This window comes from Chelonus insularis, unplaced genomic scaffold, assembly GCF_013357705.1.
Source record: "Chelonus insularis isolate UGA/USDA-ARS -01 unplaced genomic scaffold, ASM1335770v1 contig_406_pilon, whole genome shotgun sequence".
NCBI classification, from domain to species: domain Eukaryota; kingdom Metazoa; phylum Arthropoda; class Insecta; order Hymenoptera; family Braconidae; genus Chelonus; species Chelonus insularis.
In genome coordinates, this window is record NW_023276563.1 from 2,008,399 (window position 1) to 2,024,518 (window position 16,120).

The window sequence follows — 16,120 nt, forward strand, 5'->3', positions numbered from 1 at the left end:
ATGATGGTCTACTTCTATCGTTATCTAATTTTTAATAGTTTTTGCACGACTGAGCAATATCTCATGTCCGAAATAAATTTTAGCAAAGAGATAACTATATTCCGTATTTGTTTAAATACAATATCTAACTTTACTAGTTGTGCTCTAGAATTTCAATTTTGTTGAATTACAATGAAGTTTTGCTCAATAAATATTAGATTATGGTTCTTCCTTTTAATAGTAGAATACTTGATCACTGAATTAATATCTGCTGATTATTCTTCTGGTAAGTATAATATACAATTATAAAGAATCATTCAATATTGCAAATCGGGACCAAATTCTTATTTTACAAATTTTTTTTTTTTTTTAGACAATAAAATAGCTGATGTTTTCAGCAAAATATTATCAAGGAAACGAAGAACTGTTACAGTTACTAAAAATCGTATATGGCCAGACGGTATAATTCCTTATGAAATCGATGATAAATACTCGGGAGTACAAAAAACTATATTTAAACAAGCAATGCGACATTGGGAAAATTATACTTGTATTAAATTTGTTAAAAGGGATATTGAAAAAGACTTTAACTATGTTATGTTCACAGAAAAGTCTTGCGGGTAGATACAGATATTTAATTCAATTATAACTTAGTCGATACATACAATTAATGAATAATAATATTAAAAAAAGTTTTTCTCCATGGTAGATGCTGCTCTCATACTGGTAAACGAAGCAAAGGGTCTCAATTCGTTAGCATAAATGATGAATGTAGTGAATTTGGGATCGTTGTTCATGAATTGGGTCATGCAATTGGTTTTTATCATGAACATACACGACCTGATCGTGATACATACGTAAAAATTTTTACAGAAAATATTGAACCTGGTAAATACCCTTTTTCAAAATTATATAAACTAATACAAAAAACTCAAATTATATTCTAATTTGATCAAACATTTTATGTTTATGTAAGTACCATTTATATTTATATGTTTTTTCAATACTTTAACAGATTTTTTACACAACTTTGGTGTGCTAAACCAAAAAAAAATAGCTCCTCTTACCCAACCTTATGATTTTGATTCCATCATGCATTATGCATCGAATACATACTCCAAGGATGACAAATTAGATACTATCTTACCCCGGCAAGAATTAGGGATAAATCCGGCTGAACTTGGTCAAAGAATAGCTCTGAGTAAGGGTGATATAATTCAAGCAAATACTCTCTACAATTGTCCAAGTAATGAGCCAAATTTTTAATCTTTTCTCAAAAAAATTTCATTGCATCATTTAAGTATGACTTGATAAATTTTTTATGTTACTTTTGCAGAATGTGGAGGTACTTTTCAGGCAAATAACGGCTCCTTTGAATCCCCAATTTATGAAAATTTAAATCAAGTCGTTTTGCCGGAATATTGTGAGTGGAGAATAAGTGTTGCTCATGGAGAAACAATTATTCTTAGTATCAACTCACTTAACATATACAAAAATAATCAGTGTAAAAATGATTATTTAGAAGTTATTGATGGATATTCTGTTCAAAGCTCAGTTCTAGGTGAATATTTTAAATACATTCATTGAAAATTCATCCATTTTTTTTGTTTACCCAAGAAATTTTTCTTTAAGGTCGCTTTTGTGATAACATAAAAAGTATAAAGCCCATTACTTCAACGAAAAATCGTATGCTGATAAGATATAAAAGAACTAGCAAAGAAAATAAATATAATGGCTTTACGGCTAATTACACAACGGTTTGCGGTGGAGAAATATCAATACAAAATAATGCAGTCGGTTACCTTGAATCTCCTAACTATCCTCAAAACTACCCGGAAAAAAAGAAGTGTATTTGGCGGTTATCAGTATCGGAAGGACACAATATAATTATCAAATTTGAATCATTCAAATTAGCGTATGACAATAAAGAAAAGGAGAATGACTACTTGGAAATTCGTGATGGAGATAAAGAGGATTCACCCATTCTTAAACAATTGGTAGGGTCTTCATTCCCCTCAGATATTCAGTCCAGCAAAAATAGTCTTATTGTAAAATTTATTAGCACTTTTAATTCTAAAAAATCTGAAAATATAGGATTTTCAGCGGTTATTAAGACAATAAATTAATTAGATTTATGTAAAATTTTTTTCACGATACAAATAATGGATCGTTTTATTTTTCGCTATGTTTATTTTTGTTCTTTAAATATATAAACTACAAAATAATTTATTCTCTCATATTTTTTTCTGTTTCTTCGTTTTATTTTATTAATTTTAATTTTTATTTTTTAATGAATTATTTTCAATTCATGAAAAACTGTACAGTTAACTTATCACAGAAATAATATATTAGAAATTTAACTTATTATAAATAAAATAAAAAATTGATACATTTACATTGTAAATAAAATGGTATAGTATTGTAAAGATTAAAAAAAAAATTAATATTATATATTCGTTATATATCATACTATATGTGACAAAAAAACCTCAAAATTGAGTATGTATATATAATATTACAAATTAATAGAATTTAAATCTAGACTAGTCTTCTTGTGAGTTTTTTGTAATGATTGTAAACACAATAGTCTAGTCTATATTAATGTCATTTGTAGAAGTCAATCAATATTTGACATTATTTGCTAGTCACATATTTACAAATGATTTTAAAGATACACTGCACAGGAAGCTTAAACATGAATATAAATAATTGATCTATCGAGAGCTTATAGTCATGTTTAATTACATAATATAGATAAAAATTGTTTGTCAATGAATAATACACAAGTACTTAATTATTTCACATATTAAGTTTCTCTCAACATTTCAAGTAATTTCTTTCATGGTGCTTCCTTATTGTTAGAGATTCACTGTCCTCCAAGTTCCGGATCATTTTGACTGGCTTTACTTGAACCACTACCATCTTTACTCAAACCAAAGCCATTGGCCATTCGCTGGTAATGAGGTTTCCATGCACTTAAAGGTCGAGTATATTCTAGATGATCATATTCTAAGTCTGGATTATTTTGCTTGATTTCATCATATAGATGTTCCCCCTTTTTACTATCCATTTCATCAATGCTATGATAAACATTGATATTGGGATTACTTATATCAGCATCTTTATTCTTTAAAGACGCTGAATGATCATATTGCAAGCTGTGAGCTTCACGACAATCATCGTCGTCGTCGTCCAAACCACCGATACCTAGTTTAGTTTTTTGTAAATGATTGTTTATATTTTTCATGCCCAGATTATTTCTGATTAAACTATTATTGAGGAGTCTGGTTGTTCCATCATCAGTTCTAATCGAGCCGTTGTATGAATACACTGGATTATCAAAGTGATTACGATCTGGGGGTGTCACAGGTTCTGCTATGTATTGTACTTGGGCTATTTCCATTTTCAAATTAGCTACTCGTTTACGATGATACATCCAAGCTGCTAAGGTAACAGCTATTACAATTATTGCCGCAAAGATTCCAGCAATTACACTTCCATAGCCTGACTCAGCTTTTTCTTGAACATTTCGAGATAAAATTTCGTCCTCACAATTTACTCCAGCGTATCCATGTCTACAAATACATCCTTCTGCAGGATGACATAAAAAGTTGTCATTCTTACACTCACAGGGCTCCATGCAGTGGTCACCGTAATATCCTTCTGGACAAACTGAGAAAAATTTATTGAATTAATTATATTGATAACGATAAATTATTCTCTCATTTTAAAAACATACTTTCAGTGCATCTAGCTCCAGTCCATCCAGGAGCACATCTACAGACTCCATCGTTAGCTCTGCACTTTCCACCATTCTGACATTTGCAATGTTGAGTGCAATTAACTCCAAAAGTTCCTTGAGGACAAGGAGTTTGACATCGATCACCTTGCCATCCTGGCCGGCATTGACAAGCTCCGGTAACATGATGACACTCACCATCATTCTTACAATCACAGTGGTTCATACAATTTAAACCCCAACGATCAGGAGGACAAGAATGTTCACAAGTAAGACCAAGGTATCCAGGTCGACAGACGTATTGACCAGTTACATGATCACATGTCATATTTCCTAATGAAAATAAACCAGCCAATAAATATTCACTTTCTAATTTGTATGATTTTGCACATAAAGCAGCACGAGGAGAGAGAGAGAGTTTGAATTTTTGTTGAAATAAAAAACATTTTTACTATAAATATCAAGATAATGCATAGCCATTTCACCTTCATTTTCATCATTACATTGTTTTTGGGCTTTGAAACGATATAAAAATATTATTTTATTATTTTTAGTACTGTTATACAATTAAAACAGTGAGTAAGCAATCGCTAAAGCCATGTTTTATTAATAATTATACTAGATTGATACGATATCTGTAAAATATTCTATATTCTTACCATAAGTTTTTATGGGACATTTTTCTTTGCACTTAACACCGTACCATCCATGTTTGCAAGGTTGAGAACAATCTGGACCTTCCCATCCTCTTCCGCAAATACATTCACCAGTTTGAGGATCACATGAACTATTGTTCATGCAGCTACATTTAATGTCACAGTTTTCTCCATAAGAACCCGCTGGACATCGAGTTTCGCATCTGATTCCTGTTTATTTATTTTCTATTTTTAACTATTTTCTTGTGGTTAATAACATTTAAGCATGCATCAGTAATGTTTTAAAACAAACCTCGCCATTCTGGCTTACAAATACATTTTCCAGTAGATGGATCACAATCAATAGTATTTTCATCCTGGCAATCACAAACTTGTGTACAATCATGACCAAAAAGTCCACGTGAACATCGTCGCTGACAAAATTCCCCAATGTAGCCAGCCCCACACGTGCATGTGCCTGTATATACGTCATGTAAAATCATCGTGTTGCGTAGTGTGAATAAAAATGCAGCGAACGAAAAGGTCAAATCAATTAATTGACAAGAAACCATTTCAACGTAAATACTTAACTACTTGTAATACCACTTTTAATCTCAGTTTTATTAAGAATGTAGAGCAAGGAAGATTGAAAAAATTTTTGAATAATAAAGAGTAAAATTTCATTAAGCATTGAAGTTGAAAAGCTTTGATAGTAAATAAATAAAATATTAAAGTCGTATAAAATTTTTTAAAAAATTTCTCAAATTAATTAATATTTCATAAAATACTTTAAACAGAAACCCATGATAAAGGAAACAATTAGAATAAATTACCATTTTGTGGATTACAGGCTGCGTTATTAAGACATTGACATTTGTCTACACAATCTTTGCCAAAAGTTCCATCTGTACATGGACGATCACAGAGAACACCTTCCCATCCTAATAAAATTGTTCATTAAATGATTTAAAACAATGTAATGATACTTTTATTACTATTATATATTCATTATTGATTACAATAATTATCTGAGTATGACTTTTTAATTTTCGTTAGAATTAAATACCAACTTACCATTTCCAAAATACAGTTTAAAAAGATTAAGTAAGTAATTAACAGAGTTTTAAAAATTATTTAAAAATTACTTTCTCTCTCTCCTTATTATGAATAATAAAATTTGAGCATTATACCTTCAGTACAGTTACACCGTCCTGTTTCCGGTGAACAAGATGCTCCATGTTTACAGGAGCACTTTTGAGCACAGTCTTCTCCAAAAGTATTTCTTGGACAAACTTCACTGCAATCTTTTCCTCGGAATCCTGGAGCACATATACAAGTACCATTTATTGGAGAACATTGTGCATTATTTTTACAGTTGCACCGATTAGCACAATCTTTTCCATAAAAGTAAAGGGGACATGGTCTTGAACAAGTTGCGCCATCCCAACCGATTTTGCAAACACAATCACCAGTCCACGGATGACAAAGTTCAGTATTTGCTTTATCACACTCACAAACCTTGAATAATAAAAATTTTTATAATTAACTAATGAATAATGAATTTCAAAAATCTGTTAAATAACAAGTCAATATAATTACATACCTTTTGACAATTTGATCCCCATACACTATCAGGACAAGCTCTCAATTCACATTGTTCTCCTGTCCAACCGGGTTTACAGATACATGTGCCGTTATTAGGTGAACAAGCAGCACCATTTTTGCAAGTACAATTATTCTCACAGTTAAATCCAAATTTGCCATCGGGACATCTATAAAGACACTGTAATATAAGAAGGAAATGTTAATTAACTGATTGCAATATATGAAATATATAATTTGAAAAACATAATAACTACTAATTAACTATTAGCGGAGTAAGCTCGGTAACAATGTTATTAAAAGCACGCAAGAGACTTGATCAATCACCTCATTTCCGTAGTAGCCTGGTTTACATATACATTTGCCAGTTACGTGATCGCACGAAGCACCGTTATAACATATACACTCTTGTTCACAGTTTTTACCCCAATAACCATCTTGACATCTGTTTCCACATACTTCGCCCTGTAATAGGAATAAAAAACGTTTATATTTTGTTATTTGATATTTTTTACATTCTAAGTCTTTAAATAAATCAGTTAAACATGAAAAATTTCAGTGACGTACAATCCAACCAGGAGTACAGAAACATTTTCCGGTCGTTGGTTCGCAATTACCGCCGTTTTGACATTTACATTGAGTTTTGCATTCATCGCCGTGCGTTCCTTCAGGACACAAATCATCACATCTAATGTGATTTTAATTTAAGCATAAAATTTTAAGTACTACCTTATACAATATTAAAAACTTACAATGGTCCAGTATATCCAGGAGCACAATGGCATTCTCCCGATATATGATGACAGCTTCCACCATTTTTGCATCTACATTCTTCCCCACAATCCTGTCCATAATGATGTGGTGGGCATATTTCATCACAATTTTCTCCAGTCCATCCTTTTGTACACCTGCATTTGCCGTTAAAAGGATCGCAGTTTGCGCCATTCATACACGTGCAATCTTTACTACAGTCTCGACCCCATTTACCAAGTGGACATTCTAAAATATTCATGATATCAGATAACATGATACTCTATCTCATTCTACATCCATTTCCGAGAAAGTAACTCAAACAAAATACATACTGATATCACAAGCAGGCCCACCATAGCCCGTTTCGCAATTACAAACATCTGGAGCAACACAAAGACCATGTTTACAATCTTGAGCACAAATAGGAACACATCGATCGCCAGACGACGTTTCTCCATAGCCTTTACAACACTCATCAACGGGTCTTTGCTTTGTTATAGTCTGAAAGCAATTTATTCGGTTACTATTTTGTTAGAATAATAAATTATTTTCAACTACAATACAAACCTGTGTTTCATAAACTGTTTTGAATTCCATACGATAGCTGGAACATCTTGGTGGAACTGCAAGACACCATTTGAGCTCTCTCACCTTATAAGGTTTTTGTACAGATATGTTTACTGTTACAGTATACCTATATATTAAATTATAATTAGATTTTTTTTCAATAAAAGCAATTTTATAAAATCTAGTAGAACTAGAATTTTTTAAATTGGAAAACTATCGTATATATACAAGCTGTTTTTGTGCAATAATAATTATGTTATTTTTAACACAATGCAAAAAGTACTTACGTTTCTTGACGAACGCAGACGTTAGGTCCATCTAATATTGCTGAAGTAGCAAAAGCAAAAGTAACTATTGTCAGAGTAAACAAAAACACTCTCGACTCCATGTTGGAGTTAACAAATTCTTCCTGTTTGTCTGACTGTTCTTAGACACCCTCTCTGATTACGTTTACGCTTCGTCAAATTTTTTATGCAGTCTTTTGAGTAATTTCACAACCTTTGCATCTTTGAAGACCGTACCAGACGGCTCCAATCCATAAAATTGAACGTAAATTATTTTTTGCCATGAAATCCATCAGTGGGCGATAAGGAACATTTGTTCAAGTAATCTAAACAGAAAAATTGAAGCATAAAAATTATTAACACATTCTTCTGAATTATAAGTCTTGAAAAATTACTTAACAACTATAAAAAATTTGTTGATTAATAAATATTGAATTTCAAAAGTATTTGATTTCGTTAAAGTAAGCTTATTAATTTTCTTCATATTACATTATTATTATTATTATTATTATTATTATTATTATTATTATTATTATTATTATTATTATTATTATTATATAATTTTTGCATTGTTGAGTTCTCAATTTCAACGATCAACAAAAAATGTTTTCGACGACCTTAATCTATTATTAAACGATGCAATCACTTCTAATATGAAGATCATTATCCACTATCAAACTTATTATTTATAGTCACATTTGGTGTATTAAATTTAAATTGAATCACTCTCATGTTATCATCAAATACACTTGCGTTTTTATAATGATTCACAACACTCATAAGAACTTATATATTCGAAAATATGACGTATCATCATCACTTTTATTGAACATTAGAATACTTTAGGGTATCAGTTTTTTTACGCAGTAATAATCAGTGAGTTCAAAATTTTCAACGATGAGGTCAAGGACATATTAATGATTGGGAATATAAAATTACGGTCTTTTAGGTTGTTTGATTATCAAAAGGCAGGCGTGGGATGTGGTTTTATGATGAAGTGGATGTTGATACTTTAAAACCTGGAAGGTATGCTGAACTTGTTTTTAGGTAAATGAGCTCATTGAGACTTTTAAGGTGATAAGATATGAACATTAAATCAACAATTAAAGAAACTTCTTATTGAATACTTTCTAAAAATTTTCCACTTAATAATTATATGTGAAAAAAAAATCTTTTATCAATTGAGAATCATTTATTTGCCTTAATAAAAACTATTATTGATAGAATTTAAAAAGAAGTTGATAAAAAAAAGGTTTGTAACTGTTTTCCAGCATTTTTGAAATAAAAGAAATAATTAAAAAATATTTCTGACAGTTGAAAATTAATTTTTACTCATCAAAAAAGTGTAAATAATTTTTAATCATAATGCTCATGTGAAAGGGATTGAAAATCACCCCTCTTTATATTCATTGTTTAACTTGCACCCCATGTAGACTTAATTAAAAAGGCGAAAAAAATCCTTTACATAGAAGAACTTGAAAGATTACTGATGCGTTTTTAATCTAAGTCGAGTTCTAATCAGACTTTTTACGCAAAAACATGAGAGAATTTTTAAAAATTGAAATGTAACATCAGAACGCCTGGCAGACTCATTATTTTTACTTTTTCATGTTCAGTTGTTTTTAGCTTCGTTAGCAACAAATACAGACGACTGGGTTGAAATGTAATGGAAAAAAATTACAGATATATACGAGCTACAAGAAAAGTTTGTAAAATAAAATAATATAATTAGTTATACATCATACATATTTATACACATTTAATTGAATTATTAAAAAGAATATTTTACAGCTTTAAATACTTTGCATACTTTTTTTTCTAGAGTGTGGAATATTATTAAAAAAAATTAATATTTTTGTACTCTAAAAATGAACTGGTTCCAGTTTTATCAAAAAACCTTTCTTAATAATGAATTTAAAACCTAAATATTCCATAAAAATTATTTTATGGAATATTTTATTCTTTTATTTATAAAGTATTTGTTTATTTATATAAAATATAAATAATATTTTTTTTATTCTGTTAAGAATTATTTTCAAATTTTTCATTATAAAGTGAAAGAGGTTCTAACTGGGAATGAATGATAGAAATCAATGAAAATACAACTGCAATACTGATGAATATTGTTTATAAACCCAGAAGTCAGTTGTATTATTTAGAATTGGAAACTCTGAAATAATCTACAGTCATTCCTTAATTTCGAAGTAAAATCCATTTAATATATCAAGTCATTCGTTTAGAATAATAATTAATTCAATTTTTTAAATAATGTTTCTATTAACTTTTTATTAAATTTTACTGATACTTCTTCCACACCCATTCATATTTTTCTAGCTCTAAAATTTATTTTCATAAAAATATTTATGCTTCAGAGTATAGAAAAATAATAAATGATACTATAAAGCAAAGTAGAATAGACTTTAAAATATTTTTGTCATCTTCAAATACATTCCAGCTGCTATTATATAGATAAATCGAATTTGAACTACAAACGCGGATGAGAAAATACTTGTCATATTATGTGTAAATAGTGGGAAGGGCATAACAGACCGGTCACATGTGTCGAAATACAATATAGTCACATAAACAAGGCTTTACTATTTATATATATACATACATACATACATATATATATATATATACAGGATATAAAACGAGTACATCCCCGATAATAATATCAATAATCCAGAGTGTAATGATAATGATACAACATTTAACAAACTTTCAAATGAAACTTGAAGCAATTTATTATTTAATCATGTGCTTACGACTCATTTTTGCTCAAACTTTTGATTACACATATGTATTTGTAAGTTGGTTTCTCATAACTTAACAAGTTCAAAATTTAAGTTCATAAAACTAATTTGATTTTTATCTAACCGTTAGCCAACTTTAATTTACTTTTATTTATCAAATCAATTTTATACTATTGAAGCTTGAAACTTCTGTTACAAATGATAAGATTCTCTTATCAAACTTTTCTCTTTTTTCTTTTTTCTTTCTGAGTTATTTATGCATTTCCTTTGTCTCTTACAAAACAATAGGAATCCGGAAGTTTTTTTTATCTATGATACGAGTTGTTAAAGCATGAAATCTATTGAAATGAATTGACATTATTACTTTTAGAAAGTAGAATAATTTTTTATTATATTAAATATTAATTTTAAAATTATCATCAAATTAACTGTTATTCTAATAGTCATTCCTAATATACAGATTATGCAATAACGAATTAAAAAAACAAGAAGAATCAACATGAATAACTTGAATATTCATGTTAAATTTTTTTTGTTTAATATTAATTCCCACTGGGAAGTTAAAAATTGAACATTTGATAACAGCAATCTGTTATCTTTAATAAATACATGCCTCTATGAAATATTTTACTCTGATATGATGTTATTTCTACAAAATCTCAACAAGTATACTATGTATATACTTTTTAGTATTTTGAAATTGATTTTAATATTCAATAAATTAAATACAAAATAGAATGGCTTTTGTGCCAAATATTTGGGCAAGAGTTTTCTAGCCTTTATAAAATGAAACTATCGATTGTACTATTTTGGTGCATTCCAGTTGTGTATGAGACTCATTCTAGGCATATTCGTGCTGAAGCTGAAGAAATTGCAGTCAAGAGTGTATATGTAGATGCATATATTAGGTTTATGCTAAGCTTCATTTTACAAATGTGTGCTTCACATCCATGTGTGTTTATAAATACTTGAAATAGGCACTGCACTTGTTTGAATACCATAGGCATGTAGTAATCTCATACAGATTGATGTAAGTTATACGTGCATTAATACTTGAATATATATATGAATCTAAGAAATAAGAAAAAATGTTACAAATAAACTCTGTTTAAAAATATGATCTTATTGAAGTTTAATATGAATAAAAGTTATTTAAACTATTCAGCCAATTGAGTAACGAAAAATGAACTGATAAAAGTCAGCATGACAGGTTGTTATTTCAGATGACAAAGTTTTTTAATTAACTCAAGCCACAAGTGATTTGATTTGGTGGTCTAGGTTGTCACCATTCCTGGAACCTATGTCTAATCAGACGAATGAGGCCGGACGAAAAGTAGAGAGGGATCGTTGGTTCATACACGGAAGTATGATTCTACATATTACTATTGTAACCTCGAATGTAAAGGCAATTAAATTCTTAAGTGTATATATTAATAATCACTAGGGTTCAGTTGCATATTTTTTTCTACGTAAACTTAGTCATCACCAAGCCTACATCTGTAGTCTATCATGAATAAGGAAATGAGTTGGACTAAATTATTAAGTTTACTTTGTAATTGTCAATCTAGTAAATGTAATTATCAAGTTACTAGTAATTTATATTAAAGAAATCGATGTAAGGAATATTAATCTTACTAAATGAGTGTATAAATTTTTTTAATGCTTCAAATCACAACAAATGAAATATTAAGTCATATTAAATTTACTTATAGACATTGGAAAGATATTTTTTTTATATCACAATTTCTTATTTATCAATAATATGATTTACACATAATGACCAAGGCTTGTGTGTATATTAAAAGAAAATTGTTTTCTAAAGTAAAATTTATAACTTAGTACGATAGTTGGAAATTTAGCCCAGTAGTTTATGGTTAGAAAAATAATAATCATATAATTTTTCATAAACAAATGCATCTGTTACATAATTTTCCAGATCATAAAACAATTGAAAAAAAAATGAATAATTATTATTGTTGCCAAGTCAAACTTATCTAAACTATGAGAAAAATAGTAGTTTCGTTCTATCAATAACTTCAAAGTTTATTTTCAGCAGAGTATAATTTTAATTTCCATGGAAATACTTTGCTTTGTTCTACATCATTTATTCGCTAGAAAAGGAAAAATAGAGAAAAAAACAAGCAAATTGTTACGTTTAATTAATTAATTTAATGACTAACTTTATATGATCGAAATAGTCAATTAAATAATAGTTATTTTGATTTGAGTTTATTATCAACACTTTCAACGAAAAATAAATATTCGCTATTTCAATTTCTTCTCTTTATGCTCTACTCAGAATCAACGTCATCAATAATACCATTATATTTTCTTCGTATGCAGTTGATTGTTCATCTTTCATACTCATACTAACTAATAAATTATCTCATATTCATGAGCTATCTTATGTTATCTGACCTCAATCACTTTTCATAACAACCACAAACTCTAGAAGAAGCTTCAATAATAAACGAGTTCATTGGCGTTATCAGCAAATTTACTAACTTCATTTAAAATTGATTTTTAAAAAATAAAAAAGCTGTTACTTTGTATACAATAATTGTTTGGAATAATTAAGAAAATTCTTGACAATTGTATAATTGTTTAAACTATCAGAAAATAAAAATAAATCAAATTTTTATTAAAAAATTTTTGTCATTACTTTGTTCTATTTAGACGTTTTAATGAAAAAAAAACTAATGCGGGTAACTAAAGTCCACTTTGTAAGCTGTATAAATTATATTTGAATGACATATTGTAAAACGTATACTAAGCATTAATAATACACTTATAAAATTTTATTACTCTTTACATAAACCCTTTTTAAATTGATTACATAAATCATTTTTATTCCTGTTAATGAAAACAAATAAATGAAATCTGAACAACATCTTCATACAAACATCGTGTCCAGATGAATGTTATTGACGTTTGAATTAAGTAAGTAGTATTAATTAATTAAGAAGAATTTAAAACGTTACAATATTTAATAATCATAATGAATTTAGTCAAAAGTCCTAACAAAAGAGTTAGCACTTATAGAAATGAAATTGAAAAAAAAAAAAAATTTCCATCAACGATAGTGGAAATGAAAAGTGAATAATTTTCATCTTGTATCACTTATAACAACTTGCAAACGCAAATAATGAATGGTTGAGTGAATCATTTCCGCTGTGACATGTGGACCATAGAACTTCTATTAGTAAACGATAAACATTTTTTATTACTTATCTTAAAAGAAAAAAAAATAACTGAGATTGGATATGAGTTTATGAATCACATAAAATAATTAAATAAAAAAAATATTTTTTTTCAATGACAATTGAATTGATGATAATAATTTCTAAGAAAGCAATCAATTTTTTCACTTCATAAAGAGTTTCACAAATATTTAAAATAAAGAATAAAATATATTAAAGGTTTTAAGTCTTATCGCATTTTTTTCTTCCAGTATTTATATTACATATTTTTTTTCTTGATTTACTGCAGCACAACAAGGACATGATGATTTTTCCATTTTCATTTTGCATCAATAAATATTTGCACGTTTAAGTAAGTTGTGAGTACAAATTTAAGACTACTAAGCATTAAGAAGTATTTACAGTTTTAAATACTTATTATTTAACACTGATAGTATTCTTTATACCTGTCAGAGAAGGCACGTCTCGATTAAACATTCCTCAAGGATGTACCTATCACCCAACATCATGACTCCAAAAAAAAAGAGTTGACAATTTAATTATTGAAAAAACAAATATGATGAAATGAATATTTTAAAAAATTATTATAATAATTTAAAAATTATTGAAATGATTCAGCAGTATGCTTCAAGAGCAACTAAAATTTGTCCAAATATTAGTATTTGTTTTGGAGTAAAAAACTGATGCGAGTCTACACGCTATTACAATTGATGCGAAACATTAATGACATAACACCCGTGTGTCAGAAAATTCCCACTCTTATTCTCATCCTACTGCTCTGTCAGCACAGTTAAATGTGTTATATATGTATAGTAATATATCATAGAAGTAAACCGTACCAAACTGTACGAGTCGAGAGAATCAACACTAGCTAGGGTACCATCACATTATTCTGGGTACTCTATATCATGATGCTGACTTGATCATTTTATTACACGGCTTCCTGTCAACTCTCCTATCAAGAATAAGAGTGAGCTTTCTCAGGGTCTGATTAATAATTATTGACAAAAACTAGAAATCAATATAATAAAATAAAAATTATTAATATTTGCAATTATGACGGCAATAATAAAAACAAAACAGCAATGACTTGAGACTTTTCACAACCAAGTAAAAAATTTATACAAAGAGAATGTTTGGGACTGATGACCACGCATAAAGATCGAGGACAATCTACTTTACGCTAAAGAGGATACAATAAGCTTGCCTTTATACATTAAATAATTGTTATCCTTTTGTTAGTTTGATCTTAAAACAAATGAAATTGAAGAAAATATTTTCAACTCATATCTCAGTCAAATAAAAAGAAAAAAGAATTCAAGTTTATCTTCAAATAAACAAAAGCAAATAAAAGAAGAGAAATACCAATTTACTCCATACATATACATTAGTTTTGCTTACCGAGAAACCTCGTACAAATTATTGAGGAATTTGGCATCGTAAAAATGAGAAATCCATGTCGATCAACTTGTACAAAGATTTACGACGATTCAATACAATGAACAAAACCTGTTTGACAAGTTTAAAAATGTCTATAAGCTGAATAGAGAGAGAGAGAGAGAGAGAGAGAGAGAGAGAGAGAGAGAAAGCGAGAGAGCGGAGTAAAGAGAATCTTATGCTTCGTTAAATCCCGTTACGGAGTAAATCGTACGATATACTCACATTTTTACTTGTATCTGTATATTAATCCAACAGTAAATCCAGTTGTTTCATTCACACACTATCACTTGAATTAATTTCAATTACAATTTACAATTTAACTTGAATAAATATGTTAACAATTGTTTAAAGACTCGCGCGTACTAGACAAAATTATGATAACTGACCACAGTTTTTCATCATACTGAACAGTACACTCCTATCACCACAATACATTTGGTACAACTGAATGCAATTGAAGACCACGACAACAATCTGTTGAACAACAAGTAAACGAGATAGCGACACTTGCAAAGAGACAGACATTAACATTTAACGTCATCAAAGAATACTGTCTTACCTAGAAGCCCAAAAGTAGCTTGTTCGTGTCTCGCTAGGAATTTTTAGTTGGTACATAGGTAAAACAGTATTCTTTGGCGCCATCTAGAGGAATGTCTAGATTCGCGCCATCTTATGAGCTTTATCGACTACAGGAATGTGTTTTTTTATCGAACGTTAGAAAGAATTCTACTTTATTTATACAAGATTTGGCGCCAAAATGAAAACAAACAAATTTAAAAATACATGTAAAAACAAATCTGTTTCCAAACAAAATGGATGAATTATCAATGTTGGGTTATACTGCTGCAATATTTACTGTTGAGAGGACAAACATTCTATTAAGTTGCATATGATCATTTTATTTTCTATGTTATTAATTTAGAATAAATAGAAATTTTTTAATTATTTGTTTTACTTACTAAGAAAAATTTCGTCGAAAAATATCTTCATGTATTCAAAAGCCACTTATTAATTCATTTGTGTCAATATCACCTTTCATTACTAGTATTCATAAAACAGGTCTTGTTCACACACATAAGAATATGCGGAAAAAAAAGTTGAAAAAACTGAATTTTAAATACATTTTATTTTAAAAAAAATTTGTATGAAATTCAATGGGAGAAAG

The 16,120-nt window shown here is 28.8% G+C and overlaps 2 protein-coding genes across 5 annotated transcripts; one reads left to right on the top strand and one right to left on the bottom strand.

Moving 5' to 3' along the window:
• The first annotated feature begins 129 nt into the window (after positions 1-129).
• Positions 130-2,196, top strand: LOC118069207 (bone morphogenetic protein 1-like). The gene is made up of 6 exons (XM_035087169.1): positions 130-265; positions 353-599; positions 689-867; positions 995-1,225; positions 1,316-1,540; positions 1,612-2,196. The coding sequence occupies exons 1-6, from the start codon at positions 172-174 to the stop codon at positions 2,103-2,105; spliced, it is 1,470 nt and encodes a 489-aa protein (XP_034943060.1). The 5' UTR covers positions 130-171; the 3' UTR covers positions 2,106-2,196.
• A 202-nt stretch (positions 2,197-2,398) lies between these two features.
• On the bottom strand, positions 2,399-15,404 carry drpr (draper). 4 transcript variants are annotated; one of them, XM_035087113.1, is made up of 14 exons: positions 15,178-15,404; positions 7,563-7,885; positions 7,276-7,402; positions 7,041-7,209; positions 6,708-6,954; positions 6,523-6,643; positions 6,283-6,420; positions 5,957-6,136; positions 5,544-5,871; positions 5,187-5,294; positions 4,667-4,831; positions 4,378-4,584; positions 3,719-4,051; positions 2,399-3,651 (listed from the first exon to the last, which is right to left on the bottom strand). In XM_035087113.1, the coding sequence occupies exons 2-14, from the start codon at positions 7,661-7,663 to the stop codon at positions 2,846-2,848; spliced, it is 3,030 nt and encodes a 1,009-aa protein (XP_034943004.1). In that variant the 5' UTR covers positions 7,664-7,885; positions 15,178-15,404; the 3' UTR covers positions 2,399-2,845. The 4 variants fall into 4 exon arrangements, with proteins under 4 accessions (XP_034943004.1, XP_034943005.1, XP_034943006.1 ...); XM_035087114.1 differs by lacking the exon at positions 15,178-15,404 and adding an exon at positions 14,917-15,013; XM_035087115.1 differs by lacking the exon at positions 15,178-15,404 and adding an exon at positions 13,962-14,074.
• Between the last annotated feature and the right edge of the window lie 716 nt (positions 15,405-16,120).

Coding starts and splice junctions, on each gene's coding strand:
- drpr (XM_035087113.1), bottom strand. CDS start 7,663: ATGGAGTCGAGAGTGTTTTTGTTTACTCTGACAATAGTTACTTTTGCT. Junction 6,421..6,522: donor TCTGTACTCCTGGTTGGATT/GTACGTCACTGA, acceptor TTCCTATTACAG/GGCGAAGTATGTGGAAACAG. Junction 5,872..5,956: donor GGGGATCAAATTGTCAAAAG/GTATGTAATTAT, acceptor TTATTATTCAAG/GTTTGTGAGTGTGATAAAGC.
- LOC118069207 (XM_035087169.1), top strand. CDS start 172: ATGAAGTTTTGCTCAATAAATATTAGATTATGGTTCTTCCTTTTAATA. Junction 266..352: donor ATCTGCTGATTATTCTTCTG/GTAAGTATAATA, acceptor TTTTTTTTTTAG/ACAATAAAATAGCTGATGTT. Junction 600..688: donor TTCACAGAAAAGTCTTGCGG/GTAGATACAGAT, acceptor TCTCCATGGTAG/ATGCTGCTCTCATACTGGTA.